We start from the raw sequence: 16,161 nt of genomic DNA, 5'->3' as shown, positions 1-16,161 counted from the left end.
GAAAGAAAGAGGGTGTAACTTTCACCAGCTGTAGTATTGTTTCAGCCGCCATGTTGTGGAGACGCAGTGTGTTTCATTAAAGTATATTTAAATAGACAATATTACTGCTTTTTTAGAATCTTTGAGCAGAAGAGAATTCTTTAAAAAACATTAAAAAAATCATTGTTCAAAAACTTAAAGACCTCTCATGCTAATCAGGGGTCCAAAAAACAATGTAAAATTACAACTTAAATTAAATGGTTTCTATTATAATGTAATTTATTCACGTGATGTGAATAGCATCATTACTCCAGTCTTCAGTGTCACATTATCCTTTAGAAATCATTCGAACATGCTGATGTAACATGCTTTCTCCTCAAGAAAGATGAATTATTATTATTGTCAATGTTAATAAACAGTTAGGCTGCTTAATATTTTTCTGGAAACTAAGTTTTTTCAGGATTCTTTGATAAACAGGAAGTTCAGAAGAACAGCATTTATTTGAAATAGAAATCATTTGACATTATAAATGTTTTTACTGTCACTTTTGATCTATTTAATGACTCAAACATTTGCATGAATCAAGCACGCAAGAAACAACTGCACAAAAAACTTTCATAATTTTTATTAAAAAAAAAAAATTCAAATATGCCAACAAAAAGCATTCATTTTCATCTAAGCACTGCAAACATTCCCAAACATCTGCTGCCCAATGTTATACTAAAGAAACCAGCACAATCTGTATTTGTCTGTGTAATTACATAAGTGTTCTCGTTCAAAAGTTCAGAGGAGATTCAAAGTCACACTTTCGCTAAACGCACAAATTAAGAAACGCTTGGATCCAATCTGAACATTCTTGCAATTTTGTGCATTGACTATCAATGACTGAGGGTTGGAGATTCATTTTTTTCTTTGATAAAACTAAGTCTAATATAAAAGGCTGTGGTTCATTTTCCAAAAGCAAGGAATTTGTACCTACTTCTGGTTTCCATTCCATCCATTCTCTGAAAAACAAATACTGCTCTGAGAGTAAAATTACCCCAAATAGACAGAAATGTGTTCTGGTTATCAGATATGCTAAATGCAGAAAAAAAATTATATTTCGGGAGGAAGGAGGTAAAGTAAGACAAGCAAATCAGAGGCAGCCTGTTCACAAGCCCTCTAAGCTTCAGAGTCAGATTTATTATTAGAGATTACACTCAAAACCCTCCACAGTTCACTCCGAGCCTTAGGTCACTGCACTTCAGATAAGAGCAGCATCAGTCTGGGGAAGAAGCCAGAACAGGGTGTTTGTATTAGTTGGCTTTGGCTCGAAGCTGGGCTCTTTTGCCGGTGACGGCTTGGAAGCCAGTCTTGATGCTGGCTACAGAGCAACGTGAGTGACAGGTCTCACACTGTAGGAAGTAGAGACGTGTGTCCTTCTGCAGAATTGTATCCGGTGAGCGGCAGGTGTGACATGTCACATATTCCTCTGTGAAACACAAAGAGAAAATGCATTGTCAGAAATGAGTAAACTAAACAGTAAATGCTATTTTTTTAAATTGTTATATTGATAACAATAAAAAAATGTTTCTTTAACAGCAAATCAGCATATTAGAATGATTTCTGAAGGATGATGTGACATTGAAAATGTAGCTTTGATCACAGGAATAAATTACATTTTAAAATATATTCAAATAGAAAACTGGTATTTTAAATAGTAAAAATACTTCAGAATTTCAGAGTTTTTCCTGTACTTTGGATCAAATAAATGCAGGTTTGGTAAGCATAAAAAAATCTTTTGACTGGTAGTGTATATCAGCAAATAATATTGGAACACCAACTACAAATTCATGTGTGTAAAAGGTCTGACTTACTTATATATCTTCTCAAGACATTTTCTATTTGTTTCTGTTGAAAGCGTCCCTTGATTACAAGCTGGTTGTTTCCATCTATGGATCCACTGGAATCAGGAAGACATTGCTTGTGTTACAGGAGAAATCACCTTTGACAGAATTATGGAAATGCAATTAAAAGCTCACCTCGTTCCTAACTCAGCTAACAGAAACGCCAAAAGATGTTTGGGCTGTCGATGCAACCTGAAGATGAAAAGAGTACACATGCAGTTCATTAGACAAAATTACACCAATAAACTAGAATCACTGGTTTGGTTATATTAACATATGGGTCAATAAGTAAAAAGTGTCCATGTTAAATAAAAAGAAAAACTTATTTATTTTTCCTCTCTCACACACACAAGCACGTGCACACACATGCTTTTATTGTTTTTATTTCTTTTTTGCAATTGATTTTGATTTGGCAGACATATGTTAGTCAAATTGTGTCAAATAGTCAGTTGTATCACTCTGATATACACTGCAGTTAAAAAGTTTGAGACTTGTAATGTTTTTAAAGAAGTCTCTTATGCTCAAAGTTGCATTTATGTAAAAAAAACTGTAATACTGTGAAATGCTTTTAGAATATAAAATAATGGTTTCCATTTTAATATACTTTAAAATATAATTTATTCCTGTGACGCAAAGCTAAATTTTCATAAGCCATTACACCAGTCTTAAGTGTCACATGATCCTTCAGAAATTATTCTAATATGCTGATTTATTATTAGAATTATCGATGTTGGTAACAGTTGCTGCCAAATATTTTTTGAAACCTGTGATACTTTTTTTCAGGATTCTTTGATGAATAAAAAGTTAAAAAGAAATCAAAAATAGAAAGTAAAAATAGAAATATTTTCCAAAAATATAAGTCTTTGATATCAGTTTTTAATCAATTTAACACATCCTAGCTGAATGAAAGTATTAATTTCTTTCAACAACAACAACAAAAAAAGTACTGACCCCAAACTTTTGAACAGTAGTGTATATTGTTAGAAAAGATTTCTATTTAAGTAGTGGTGTTTTTTTTAACTTCTTATTCAAAGAATCCTGAAAAAAAAAAAAAAAGTATTACAGGTTCCACAAAAAAAAAAAAAAGAAGCACAACTGTTTCCAACACTGATAATAAATCTGAAGGAACATGTAACACTGAATACTGTAATGATGCTGAAAATTCAGCTTTGATCACAGGATTAAATTTGATTTGATTTATTAAAATATAAAAACGTTATTTTACATTGTAATAATATTTCACAATATTACATTTTTTTTATGTAGTTTTGATCAAATAAACACAGCCTTGATAAACATAAGAAACTTCTTTAAAAATCTTACTTATCCCAAATTTTAGAATGGCAGTGTATAGTCCCTAAATTTAATTCAGAAACTAAAAAAAAAAAATAAAAATCCTGGAATCAGGTTTTTTTTTTTTTTGCATTTTAATGTTTTAATGTACTTTTGAATAAACTGGTAGGACCAAAAAAACAAAAGCCTTGTGACTGAACCATGCATCATGTTGTACTATTTTTTAGAAAATACAGGACATGGATCCTAAATGTTTATACTTACAGTTTGCAGATATCAGTGAAGTTGACAAAAGAGGTTTTCTTAGTCCCAACTCGGACCACCTGAGGCGGCTTCATCACAAACTTCCTCTTCTCCCCTGCCACCATATCAGGGTTCTTCTCCCTCATGATGTTAAACACCCGGCTCAACAACTGTAAAGATGCATATGTAAATAATGATGCTCCAAATCAAAGGAAAACTATGTCACAAGCAAAGGAATAAAAAGGATTACTCATCATATGAACAATCATCATACCTCATCGTAGGTGTAATCTCTCTCTGAACCGGCCCATGCTGGGCCCGACTGTGAACTGAATGTGATGCCATCTGTGCTTTTATCATCCTCGATGACTGTAGTAAAACACAGGTAAAGAATTCAGACAATCAAATATTTAATCATGAACTCTATAGCTACTGGTATTAGAAAATTCATTACAAAATTCATTTAAAACAGTGTATAATAGTTGTGCATTAAAAGCCCTTAAAATAAAAATAAAAAAGCCAAAGTATTATTTTCATAACATTATAAATCTGAGTAAGTAACAAACTTAATCCTAATTTTTGCAGACATATTGAACAAAAAAATGTAAAATGCAAGATGTAACTGAGGTGCAACTTTCTAGACTTTTAGACCATAATCATTATTTTCTTGAAGGCTTTTTCAAATGCAGAAATTATACATTTATATATTTATTTATTACAAATGAGTTGTTTTTATTATTATTCAATATATTTTATTTTTATATTGCATTTATTAATAATAAAAAAATATTGACACATTTAATGATGGTCTTTTATTGTTTTCATTTCTTTTTGCATTTTATCCTTTTAATAAGCATTTAACATATTATGATGTTAGGACAAGTTGTGTCACTCTGATATACATTGCCGTTCAAAGGTTTGGGATCAGAAGACTTGTAATGTTTTTTAAAGAAGTCTCTTATGCTCATCAAGGCTGCATTTATTTCATCAAAAATACAGGAAAAAACTGTTATATTGCCAAATGTTATTACACTATAAAATAATGGTTTTCTATTTAAATATACTTTAAAATATAATTTATTTCTGTGATGCAAAGCAGAATATTCATCAGCCATTACTCCAGTCTTCAGTGTCATCATGATGCTGTTAGAATTATCTTTGTTGGCAACAGTTGCTGCCAAATATTTTGTGAAACCTGTGATACTTTTTCCAGGATTCTTTAATAAATAAAGGTAAAAAGAACAGCATTTATTCAAAATCTTTTCCAACAATATAAGTCTTTGCTATCACTTTTTACCAATTTAACACATACTCGTTGAATGCCGTGTGTCTACATACCATCATCCTTTTCCACAGTGTCACTTTCCTCAACAAATTCCACTTTTTTCTGTTTCTTTTTTTTAGCTGGAAGCATCAGATCCAAATCATCCTCCTCCATCATTTCCTGCTGCTCTCCTTCAATTTTCAGCTCCTGGTCAGCAATAAAATTAAAAGTCAACAGCCTTAATGAAAAACTATCCAATGCAAGAAAATAAGCTGGATGGACATGTCATTAGGGATTATTATATACCAGACAGCTAAAAAGATATAATAACAGAAAATGTATTGGTCCCGTTTTATATTAGGTGTGTAACTAAAGTCAAAGTCAAAGTCAAAGAAATAAGTACCATGTACTTATGTCAGAAAAAGATAATTGTCACTGCAAACACATCTAATGAGAGACACGATTAAAGTCAGAGACGGGTTTGGCGATATGGTTAGGTTTACGTGTGGGTTAATGGGTGGGTGTAGCAGTTTAATTATATATAAACTACAGAAATTAATTACAGATGTAATTACATACAGACATTTTTAAAATAAGTATGTAAAATCATGTATCTACACTGTTAATGATTAATACAAGTGTTAGTACACAGTAGTTAAAGATATTAGTAGTTAAACAATATAAAGTGAGTCTGATTTCTTTTTCTTAAACAAGAGACTAAATCCAGAAGAACTGTGGCAACGTCTCCAAGATGCTTCAAGAAACCTGCCTGCAAAGCTACAGTACTGTTTAAAGTTTTATGCACTTGTATGAAATGCTGTTGAAGGAGTGGAAGTCGGAAGACATCATGGCCTTTTTACAAATTAATATCCTTATTAATTCTTAAACATTTTTAGTAGATGATCTAGCTCATAAATCAGTGTTTAACTCCTAATATTATTTGTTGTTTAATATTAGTATTGGCTAAAAGATGTCTCAATAGAAAAATCACATGATGTTAGAATAAATTGTGCTCTGAATGAGATTTGTGCTTGTTGAAGTTTCTCTTTTCTCAGACACCCGAGGTCACACCTCAGGAGGTCAGGATGACCCTCCTGATTACGTGAGCAGTTGTGACCAAGACATCTGTGATCGGGACATCTATGACATGTGTTCTTGATAACCGATCAAATGCGAATCCCTTAGACTTGTATTAGTGAAATCCTGTTGGTTTGGTTCTATTTTTTTTTAAGTGGCTAACTGTTAAGTGTGCGTGTATCAAGCCACACTGATAAAGAGTCTTGCCTGGCTAGGCAACCTTGACGATAGATAAGACCTCTGTGTGTGACTTTACGTGTGTGTTGAATATTTCACACTTATCTAGGTTCTGGACCAATCCGGATCTTCCTAATCTATGTATTGACGTAATTAGCAACCTCTGTTAGAGTACAATTACTGGTGTTTTGAACATGTACGCAGAGCGGCCTACGAACTCCATCGAGAGTGTTGAAGCTGACTTCTGCTGATGAAACTGCAAACTATTTTCTTCAGTAAACATGACTTTGACTCCTGGTTTTTGTTCATCATATCTGGTCCTTGTGTGTTTTTTTACTGTAAAATTCCCCTTACAGTAATGGTGGAGGATGCGCGGGCAAATTGTTCTTTGGTGATATCCCTGATAAATCAACAAGGTAGGAAGATTTGTAAAATTATTTTTGGTTAGGGATTGTCTGTGGTGGAAGGGGTGGGAGAAGGGAGAGTGATATAGAGACTCACTCAGACGTGAGTGGGTGACACCAGACTTAGTTGAATTTAGTTGGATTGGTAAACTGTTAAATTTGGTTGAATTGAAACTGGTGTCATGGATTTGAGGTACACCTGTAACATTAAGTTACATATGGTTTGGTATGGTGTACAAGTGCACACCTGTGATATTAATAGTAGACTTAGATTGAGAGGTGTGTAGTAGAAGTAGGTGCATCCTATTGGGGGACAAAAAGCACAGTACAGTTGGGACAAAACGCATTCTCTATTTTGTGGCACTAAAGAGCCGTAAAGGCCAGATAGTGCATTCTGTGGCACTGAGAGCCGTAGAGATGAGATGTGCAGTCTGCAGTCTGTGCAGTCTGTTTTAAGTATATGAAATACTGAGAGAATGTAAGACGCTAGAGAGGGGTTCTAGTCGTAAATCGCTCAACCAACTCTCCATTCCTACCACCACAGACAGGGGTACCCCGAGCTTTAGCGATCAGGTCAGATCAGTTGGTTAGTGAACAGAGTAACCAAAAAGTAGTGTTAAAAACAGAAATAGTAATACAATAAATGTGCACATCTATATATTAATATATGTTAGGGAAAGGACTGGTTGATCTGGGATGTATCAGGAACAACCCCGAAAGAGCTAAAATTGTTGTTTGTATGTTCCTAATTGGAATGGACCTATATGGAAATTCTGGAATATACTTTGCAGTTTCATCACGCAGACGTCAAGTGGAATTGGTAAGATCACCGCCTCAATCTCTTGCTGCTATCATCTCTTTTGGTTTTTGGTTTGTAATAGAAATATGGCTGATAAATTAGGTAACTTGCTTAATCCTTATAGAAATAATGAAATAGAAGAGAGCAGATGCTGTAAACAGCTCTGCTATGAAACCTAATCAAACCTTAGGGATATTCTCAGCACAAGTTAAATGGTCAGTCTGGGCTTTGATTCTGATTGGGAAATTAAAACAACAACTTGATTGGCTACATACAAAGAAAGAACCAGATACAATGTATGTGCCTATTTTTAGAGGTGTGGTGTTGTTATTTGTAAAAAAAAATAAATAAAAAAAAAAAAATAATAATAATAATTCCCAGAATTAATTGAGTAATGATTTAATCTAATTCTTTGTACATAGATTTTAAACGACAAAGAATGAAATCATAAATCTGTTTTAGTCCCTAATTAGTTGTTGTAAGCTCTGACAATGTATTGGACTGAATTCTGGGTTAGTAAAAACACTGTCTAGACACAAAGTTAGGCATTAGCATTTTGGAAAAACTTTGAAGCTTATGTTTTGCTTTCAGAAGATAAGATTGCATTTGACTGCAGTGAAACAATTTGCTTATCTTGCGCTGTGTGGCTGAAGCTGTAAAAGTAACAGAGTCTTGTCCTGAGTTGAAATCAGTAATAACTGATGTTTGGACAAAAGACTAAATTTATTGTGGAATAGAAAATTTCAGCCACTCAGCATCACAGCCATATGCCAATGTTTAGTGAAAAATTATGTTTGTATAGAAGCTGGTAATATTGTAAACAAGTAACATAAACGGGGGTTTAAAGTTAATTAAAAAGAAGTTCAGATAGCATGAGGTAACATATCTGGGTCAGATAACCCCTGACAGATTTAAAGTGCAATTGTCGAATTTCCAAAGCCATAGGCAGAGCTTTGGAAAAACTTAGACTGTGAGTTGCAAAGTAAGTATAAAAAAAAAAAAAAAAAAATAAAAAATAAAAGACAATAAGGAAGATCTTTATTTGAAAGTGCTTGTCATTTTCTTTTATTTTTTTGATATAAATTTAAGCTGGGCTATAGTAAAAAATATCACATTGAAATTATAGTAGAAGATTAATGGCATGCATTGCTATCTGTCCTGAATCCCTCAGAGTTCTTTCTCTCTCTCATTCAAAGTCAGCTAAATGCTGTAATCTGAGCTTGTGTCATAAATGATAATAAGATATTAATAGTACAGCACAATGTCTCAATGAAAATCATAGACACAGAGATGTTAAATGACATGCTACAGGGAGTTCAAAAATTCTACATTTTAAATTTTATGCAGTCGGAGAGCAATTAGTTGTTAAAAGATTTAGAATCTATAGAATTTTGTACAATAGAAGTGATGATTTGAAATAGTTGAACACTTGCATTGTAACTTGTATTGCAGCCAATAACTTGTTTGTCTTATTTTTAGTCTCCACCATCATACAGGGCCTGATGGCTCTGGCTATACAGCAGTAGCAGAGCATTACACGGAGTGGATGGGTGTGATATTTGAATTCAGAATAATACTGTATTAGCACGATGATTTGAAGATGTCTAATTGATTATATTGATAAAATATTGCTTTGATTAACATGTCTCAATGTTTTAGTACTACTAGGTGGTCTCAATGGCTCGCATGGTTCTCGAGTGCTCCTTTCCTAAGCTGCAGAAAATACCAGGTTCTGGAAGAAAACTGTCGAGGATGTCCAAAATGGAAAGAGCGGTTACCAGTGTGAATGAGGTGATTTCTCAATGACGGGTAAGATCCTCTTTTGGCCAAGCGGAGGGCAACCTAAGGCAGGGGGTCACCGCCACTGGGCACCTGCCCGTGAAGGGAGGTGTTATATTTGAGATGGTAGCGGAGTTGAGCGGATGCTGAATAGGCCTAAAGCATCGTTAAAGAGGGGATCTGTAAGAAATTACAGCCATCTGCCTCAAATGTGCGCTCCTCCAGACCTGATCACCAGCAACCGCATTGCTTGATTGTGACAAGCATCTACAACCTGATGCAAACATGCCAGGGCATCACACCTTGAGGAAAAGGAGCTTATTTATTAAGAGTTAACGGCAATGGGCTTTCAAGAACCATCTGAGACCATGTGATGGCAGCCATTATTTCTAGTAAGACATAACAAAATATCTTTATTCATGTCAGGATGAAGTTGGTTGCTTTACTGACAAGAACTGCATAACATTTGTGGATTCAACATTATGATAAATTCCTGAATCAATGAGGCTAAGATGATATTTAACTAATATGTCTATATCAGTTTTTACTTTTGCAGGTCCTTAGACATGGCATAGGATAATTACAAGACATGGTGGTGGCTAAAGATGAAGACTGCTTTTGCTGATTGAACAGATAGTCTGGATAAATGAAGGTTAAGTAAATTAAGCATTTAAAGTAAACAATTTAAAGTTAAAAAAAATGCTGCAAGCATACTTGATTTTAAATAATCTAAATTGAGATTTGAGATAGAAGCTTTAACACTTTTAGCTTTGGTAAGTGAAGTGTTATATTGTAATGAATTTAGTATGATAGTCAAAGTTAAGCTGTCAAATGATAATTTGCACAGCAGGAGAGAGAGAGATAGACTGCTTGAGTGGAGGCAAGGATGGTGCCTCTCTTATCAGCCTGTTAAAAAAGTTTAACCAAAACAAAACCATGACAAGCATTGAGATTGGAAAAGAGGAGAGGTAAAAACTATGTTAAACTGGCAGGGAAAAATATTAAGTTAAAATTAACACCAAAATCGTAACCTAACCTATGAACTGTTTGTTGATTTGGGGAACGATTATGTTGCTTTTGTGTGTATATTGTGCCCACAACCTCTGGAATGAGGGTTTTATCGTTACTGTTGGGTTAAATGAAATGGCAAACTTTACAAAAGTTGATCATTCTTAGTGAATATGATGAAAAGAGGACACTGAACATGGACGAGCTTTATATAGATTGGTTATTTGGCTCGGTCTGTTATGAGTAATAACTACTTACTTTGTCCTTTATAATGCTGATTTGAATCACTCTCTGGTTTAATATGTTTCAGAGTGTTTAGGTAAATTGAATTTGTGAAATTGCCATCCATAATGGGTTAAAAACCCATGTCTAAATTTAACTGAGGGTCTAAAAATACAGATAACTGTTTGGTATCTGAATGATAAAAGGTAAATGTTCTTGATGGCAAAGAAACAGTGACACATTGGCTAAGTCACTAACCAGATTATCCAGAGAGTACCCTAATGTTATAGTAAGAAAGGCTGGTGGGCAAACAAAGGAGGAATTAATACATTCTAAGAGTAGTATGGGTTAAAGGCAAACACAGCTGTAAGGCTGTCTGTGTCTCAAGGCTGATCACTGCCAAATGACAAATATGAATGAAGGCTTTTTAAGACGTTGATCAGGTAGCTTGACCGGGACCATTTTTAACTGACAAGACAATGAGAAATTGCCTTTAAACAAAGCCCTGAGAATTTGCTGAAAGTCCTGAATTATATGCTGTAATCGGAGTACAGTAATATGGTATGATAATTTAGAAGATTGAAATTACAAAAATTAGGCATTTGGGTATCACGGAGTTATTTCATGATATAATGATATGCAAGGCAATAACAAGTTAGTCTTATATTTAAAGTTATACACATTGATACTGACAATGTCATTTGGACGAAACTTAATAAAAGGGCTTTTAAGTAACAATTATGAACTATTCTAGGTTTAAGTGGAATAATGATTATGTATTCTTTTATTTCTATTTTTAACAATGGCCTAATCTGGGTCTTACTTATATTCGGCTTGTTTATTTTAGACTGCCATTGTTTTGGACCCCAAAATGGTCCATGATAGGGAATGAATGAGTGGATTTACAATCCCTCTTCTTGCAATATATATTATAAATAATAGTTTTTGTAAAAATAGGATATCTATCTTGAGAATGCTTATTAATTTAGCTTGGCTTCCATGTAATAAATAAGCGTGATTCTTGTAATCAGTTAATTTTCAGATATTACCAAATTAACTAAGAGGCATTATATTTGTATAAGACAGGTAAAGACAATTGTGTCTAAGGTAATGACATCCAACAATGCACTACATGCACCGTAGGACTTTTAGTTCCAGTGTAGTTATCAAAGGGAAAAGATATTCAGTTGTGCTCACAGGGGTTGTAAGAAGCAGCAGACCAATTAAAGAATTGTGTTCATTGAAGAAGTATAATACTTAGAGTTGAAAAACAAAATGTGCAGCATGCTTTTGGCCAATGGTTGGGATTGATTTTAGTATGTTTATATATAAGGATGTTTGTTAATTATCATTTGTTAAGGCTGACTATAAGTGGGCAAATTTTGTAGATGTTTTGTCGCAGATACCAAGTCCATTACTAGAACGGAACAACTACATGACCATCTTAAAGGTAACTGCTTTAGCGCCACTTCGATGGTCTATAATGTCACTGCTAGGTGCATTTAAATAGGCTTAATTTGTGTTTGGAAATTATTGCTAGCAGAAAAACTAAGACGAAGAGAGCACCAAGTGAATGTTACATTTACAGTAGGAACGTTTTTACGGACGTGACAGATTCGGTAGAGGAGTTTGTGGAAGTGTTAAAGTATGTTTTGTACGCGCTTGGAGGATATCTAGGACTAGCTGTCTTAATTATTTGGAGGATGGTTTGTTGTTGTTTCTTGTATGTTTTTAAATATGTCTACAGGACAGTGAATCCTGTGGAAGAAGAGATGTGCCTGCTGAAGCTGTCAAACAGCTTACATCAACGATTGACCAAAGAAAACGTCAACGCCCTGTTGTGAGTGGAAGGTGGGAGAGCCCCTGCCATGGGGACCGGAATTTTTAGGTTCCGGCTTGTCCATGATGGGGTGAAGAGACGATTGTGACCCGTCAGGGGAGCATGACTCAAACCTCCGCCTTCCGTAGTGACCTCACATGGTAGACCGGACGTGGAGTATTGGACTCCACAATTGGTCTAATACGGGGGACTGAAGGAGTGGAAGTCGGAAGACATCATGGCCTTTTTACAAATTAATATCCTTATTAATTCTTACACATTTTTAGTAGATGATCTAGCTCATAAATCAGTGTTTAACTCCTAATATTATTTGTTGTTTAATATTAGTATTGGCTAAAAGATGTCTCAATAGAAAATCACATGATGTTAGAATAAATTGTGCTCTGAATGAGATTTGTGCTTGTTGAAGTTTCTCTTTTCTCAGACACCCGAGGTCACACCTCAGGAGGTCAGGATGACCCTCCTGATTACGTGAGCAGTTGTGACCAAGACATCTGTGATCGGGACATCTATGACATGTGTTCTTGATAACCGATCAAATGCGAATCCCTTAGACTTGTATTAGTGAAATCCTGTTGGTTTGGTTCTATTTTTTTTAAGTGGCTAACTGTTAAGTGTGCGTGTATCAAGCCACATCGATAAAGAGTCTTGCCTGGCTAGGCAACCTTGACGATAGATAAGACCTCTGTGTGTGACTTTACGTGTGTGTTGAATATTTCACACTTATCTAGGTTCTGGACCAATCCGGATCTTCCTAATCTATGTATTGACGTAATTAGCAACCTCTGTTAGAGTATAATTACTGGTGTTTTGAACATGTACGCAGAGCGGCCTACGAACTCCATCGAGAGTGTTGAAGCTGACTTCTGCTGATGAAACTGCAAACTATTTTCTTCAGTAAACATGACTTCGATTGATTGAATCTTTGACTCCTGGTTTTTGTTCATCATATCTGGTCCTTGTGTGTTTTTTTACTGTAAAATTCCCCTTACACTGTAAAATGAGGATGCAGTCAAAAATAATGTCATAAATAGATTTTCTTTATCAATTAACTTCTATTAACTAAATTAAATCAACATTTGGTTTAACCACCCTTTGTGTTTAAAGCAGCTTTTGCCTTAGGTACACTTGCACTAGTTTTTCAGGTAGGTCTCTTCAAGCATCTTGGAGACATTGGCACAGTTCTTCTGGATTTATTCTGTCTCAGTTTGTTCTATTTCTTCATGTCATACCAGACAGACTGGATGATACTGAGATCAGATCTATGTGTGGAGCACTGGCTGTTGTCAGAGTCCTTGTGCAAACAAAAATTTCACAGGATTTTTTCTATTAAATGAACACTCCACTTTTTTTGGAAATAGGCTCATTCTCCAACTCCCGAGTTAATACGTTGAGTTTTACAGTTTTGAAATCCATTCAGCCGTTTTCCTGTTCTGGAGATATCACTTTTAGCATAGCTTAGCATAGATCATTGAATCCTATTAGACCAATAGCATCGCGTTCAAAAATAACCAACGAGTTTCCATATTTGTCCTATTTAAAACTGGTCTCTTCTGTAGTTATATCGTGTACGAAGACCGTGGGAGATGTAAAGCTGCGATTTTCCGCCAGTATTTGTACATGAAATAACTACAGAAGAGTCAAGTTTTAAACAGGAAAAATATTGAAACTCGTTGGTCATTTTTGAACGCGATGCTATTGGTCTAATAGGATTGAATGATCTATGCTAAGCTATGCTAAAAGTGATATCTCCAGAACAGGAGAATGGCTGAATGGATTTCAAAACGGTAAAACTCAACTTACTAACTCGGGGGGAGTTGGAGAATGAGCCTATCTCCAAAAAAAGTGGAGTGTTCCTTTAATGGCAAAATGAATATTTGGAAATGTAAACTGATATTTCCCACTGACACACAACAGCAAAATATAGAAATATCTGACTTAAAACCATTTTTAGCTGCTGAAAATACTAGTGTTTTAATGCCTGGTCACATGTGCATTTCATCATTTTCAAGCAATTTCCTCACAAACAACCTACCTTAATGCCTTCCTCAATGTCATTTTCAAAGACCTTCTTCGGTTTCTTTTTCTTCTTTTTCTGGTTGAAGAAGTTCAGATCATCTAAATCATCCGAAGGCTCTGTGAAGAACCAAACATTGTCATAATTAGTCAAAAATACAATCCTAAAAGTGGACAGCACACAGATTCCACACATGCAGTGAAATTTTCAATGTTAGATACAATCAAAACACTTGCATCCTCTCACCCTTTTTCTTGACTTCATCATCTTCAAATTCCAATTCTCGCTCCTCTCCTGCTTCAGGCTCGACTTCTTTCGGTTCAGCCTGCTGAGTCTCCTCTCCATCGCCATCCTCGTCCAGCATGAAGGGCTTCTTCTTCTTCTTTTTCTTCTTGGTCGTGGAGGGGTCGAATAAAATCTGAGGACACAAAGGTTAATTTTGTTTAAACATGCCTCAATGTGCTTAAGGAAACAATATTAAGCTCTTTTATCTCTCAAGCAATGTTAAGTGCTATTTATTAGTTTCTATATCTTATACAAGCAAAACTAATAGGTAATAATGTCTTTAAAACACACAATTGTACATGTAGCCTACAGCACGTTATAGGCGACATGAGCCAAAAAGTCACAACATGATTATTTCCACTCAGCTGTGAATAATAACAAAACATACAAATAGTCCACCACATTACCTCGTCTTCTGACATTATGACTGAATCAAATATCGACGTTTCTCGTCCTGTTATATATCGTTGACTATTCTCATCTACTGTCTTGCATCAGCACAGGCGAGCTTAACGCGCAAGCGTACTTCCGATGACCAATGATTACCTCATGCTGACGACAACATTACGCGACTTTCCCTGAGTGTTTTTGTATTTCTATCGATTACAAAGATATATGTTTTGTATTAATAATTATTTGCATCTTTGTTTTGTAGCTTCTTCCAGAAATATAAAGAGAACAGAACGAATCGAAACAAATGTTAAACAAATGAGAAAGATTTTCCTCTCAGAAGCACAACCATGTACTTTATTAAAAATCATGAATCCACCCAAAACCCTCACACATATGCCACATGCGCCTCAACCTGAATAGCTACAGCATTTTTGCATCTTAAAAAAGATTGCTCCCATATAAGAAAAAAAAAAAGTGGTATAGTTTTATAATTACATATACTGTCAGGTAAACCCTTGGCACATCAATGAATTAGGCCTGAGAGAACACAATAGGAAAGATATTTAACTATTTGGATGAATGTAAGAAACAAAACAACAAAAGGGACTAGGCAAAGCATATACAGGCTAGAAGAAAAGAGAGAAATGAACAACTAGATGGAATACAAACACCATGCCTCACTTTTCCTTCTCACACATATGCCACATACGCCTCAACCTGAATAGATACAGCATTTTTGCATCTCAAAATAGAATATGCTCCCATATGAGGAGAAAAAAACATGGTATAGTTTTATAATTACAACCATCTACTGGAAGTTAAATGTCGGCACATCAGTGAATCAGGCCTGAAAAAGCACAATAGGAAGGATGTTATTAAATAGGTAATTTCTGCAACTATTTGGATGAATGTAAAATAAAACAACAAAATGGACTTGGCAAAGAATACACAGGCTAGAAGAAGAGTGAAATGAACTAGATGCAGTACAAACACCATGCCTCACTCTTCCTTCTCAAATTTCATGTCAGCCATGAGGCATTTCACACTCATTTAAAGACATGTCACTCAAATTGCATCAGCATGCCATTCATTAAGGCACATAACACTGCAGACACTCTTTATATGCTTTTGAATGCAAGAACAGGACATAAGTTGTTTTATATATAATTATAACTATGGTGGATGCTACGGAAAGACTAAAAACACCAGAGAAAAGGAATCCAAAAGTTTAATGATCTCTCAAATAAAAGCCATCTGAATACAAATGTACACATATGCCACATTCGCCTCAACCTGAAAAGATACAGCATTTTTGCATCTCAAAAAAGTATATGCTCTGGTATAAGGAAAAAAACATGGTATAGTTTTATAATTACAACCATCTACTGTCAGATAAACCCTCGGCATATCAATAGATCAGGCCTCAAAAGAGCACAACTGGAAAGATCTGTTATTAAATAGGTCATTGTCTGCAACTATTTGAATGCAGTATCAA

The 16,161-nt window shown here is 34.8% G+C and overlaps 2 protein-coding genes across 2 annotated transcripts in view; both read right to left on the bottom strand.

Annotated features, from left to right (window-relative positions):
- Positions 1 to 589: 589 nt before the first annotated feature.
- On the bottom strand, positions 590 to 14,805 carry LOC141287209 (eukaryotic translation initiation factor 2 subunit 2-like). Its single transcript, XM_073819344.1, has 9 exons — positions 14,681 to 14,805; positions 14,235 to 14,406; positions 14,007 to 14,107; positions 4,740 to 4,872; positions 3,676 to 3,770; positions 3,423 to 3,571; positions 2,001 to 2,057; positions 1,836 to 1,921; positions 590 to 1,450 (listed from the first exon to the last, which is right to left on the bottom strand). The coding sequence occupies exons 1-9, from the start codon at positions 14,693 to 14,695 to the stop codon at positions 1,275 to 1,277; spliced, it is 984 nt and encodes a 327-aa protein (XP_073675445.1). The 5' UTR covers positions 14,696 to 14,805; the 3' UTR covers positions 590 to 1,274.
- Positions 14,806 to 15,499: 694 nt separating this feature from the next.
- Positions 15,500 to 16,161, bottom strand: part of LOC141286971 (L-rhamnose-binding lectin CSL2-like) — a 9,914-nt gene continuing 9,252 nt past the window's right edge. Inside the window, 1 exon segment of the mRNA XM_073819100.1 lies at positions 15,500 to 15,513. Within this exon segment, the coding sequence (XP_073675201.1) occupies positions 15,500 to 15,513 (14 nt within the window).

This window comes from Garra rufa, chromosome 15 (genome assembly GCF_049309525.1).
Source record: "Garra rufa chromosome 15, GarRuf1.0, whole genome shotgun sequence".
Taxonomy (NCBI): Eukaryota; Metazoa; Chordata; class Actinopteri; order Cypriniformes; family Cyprinidae; genus Garra; species Garra rufa.
Note: the sequence above shows the minus strand (reverse complement) of the source record. Positions and strands in the feature narration are given on the sequence as shown.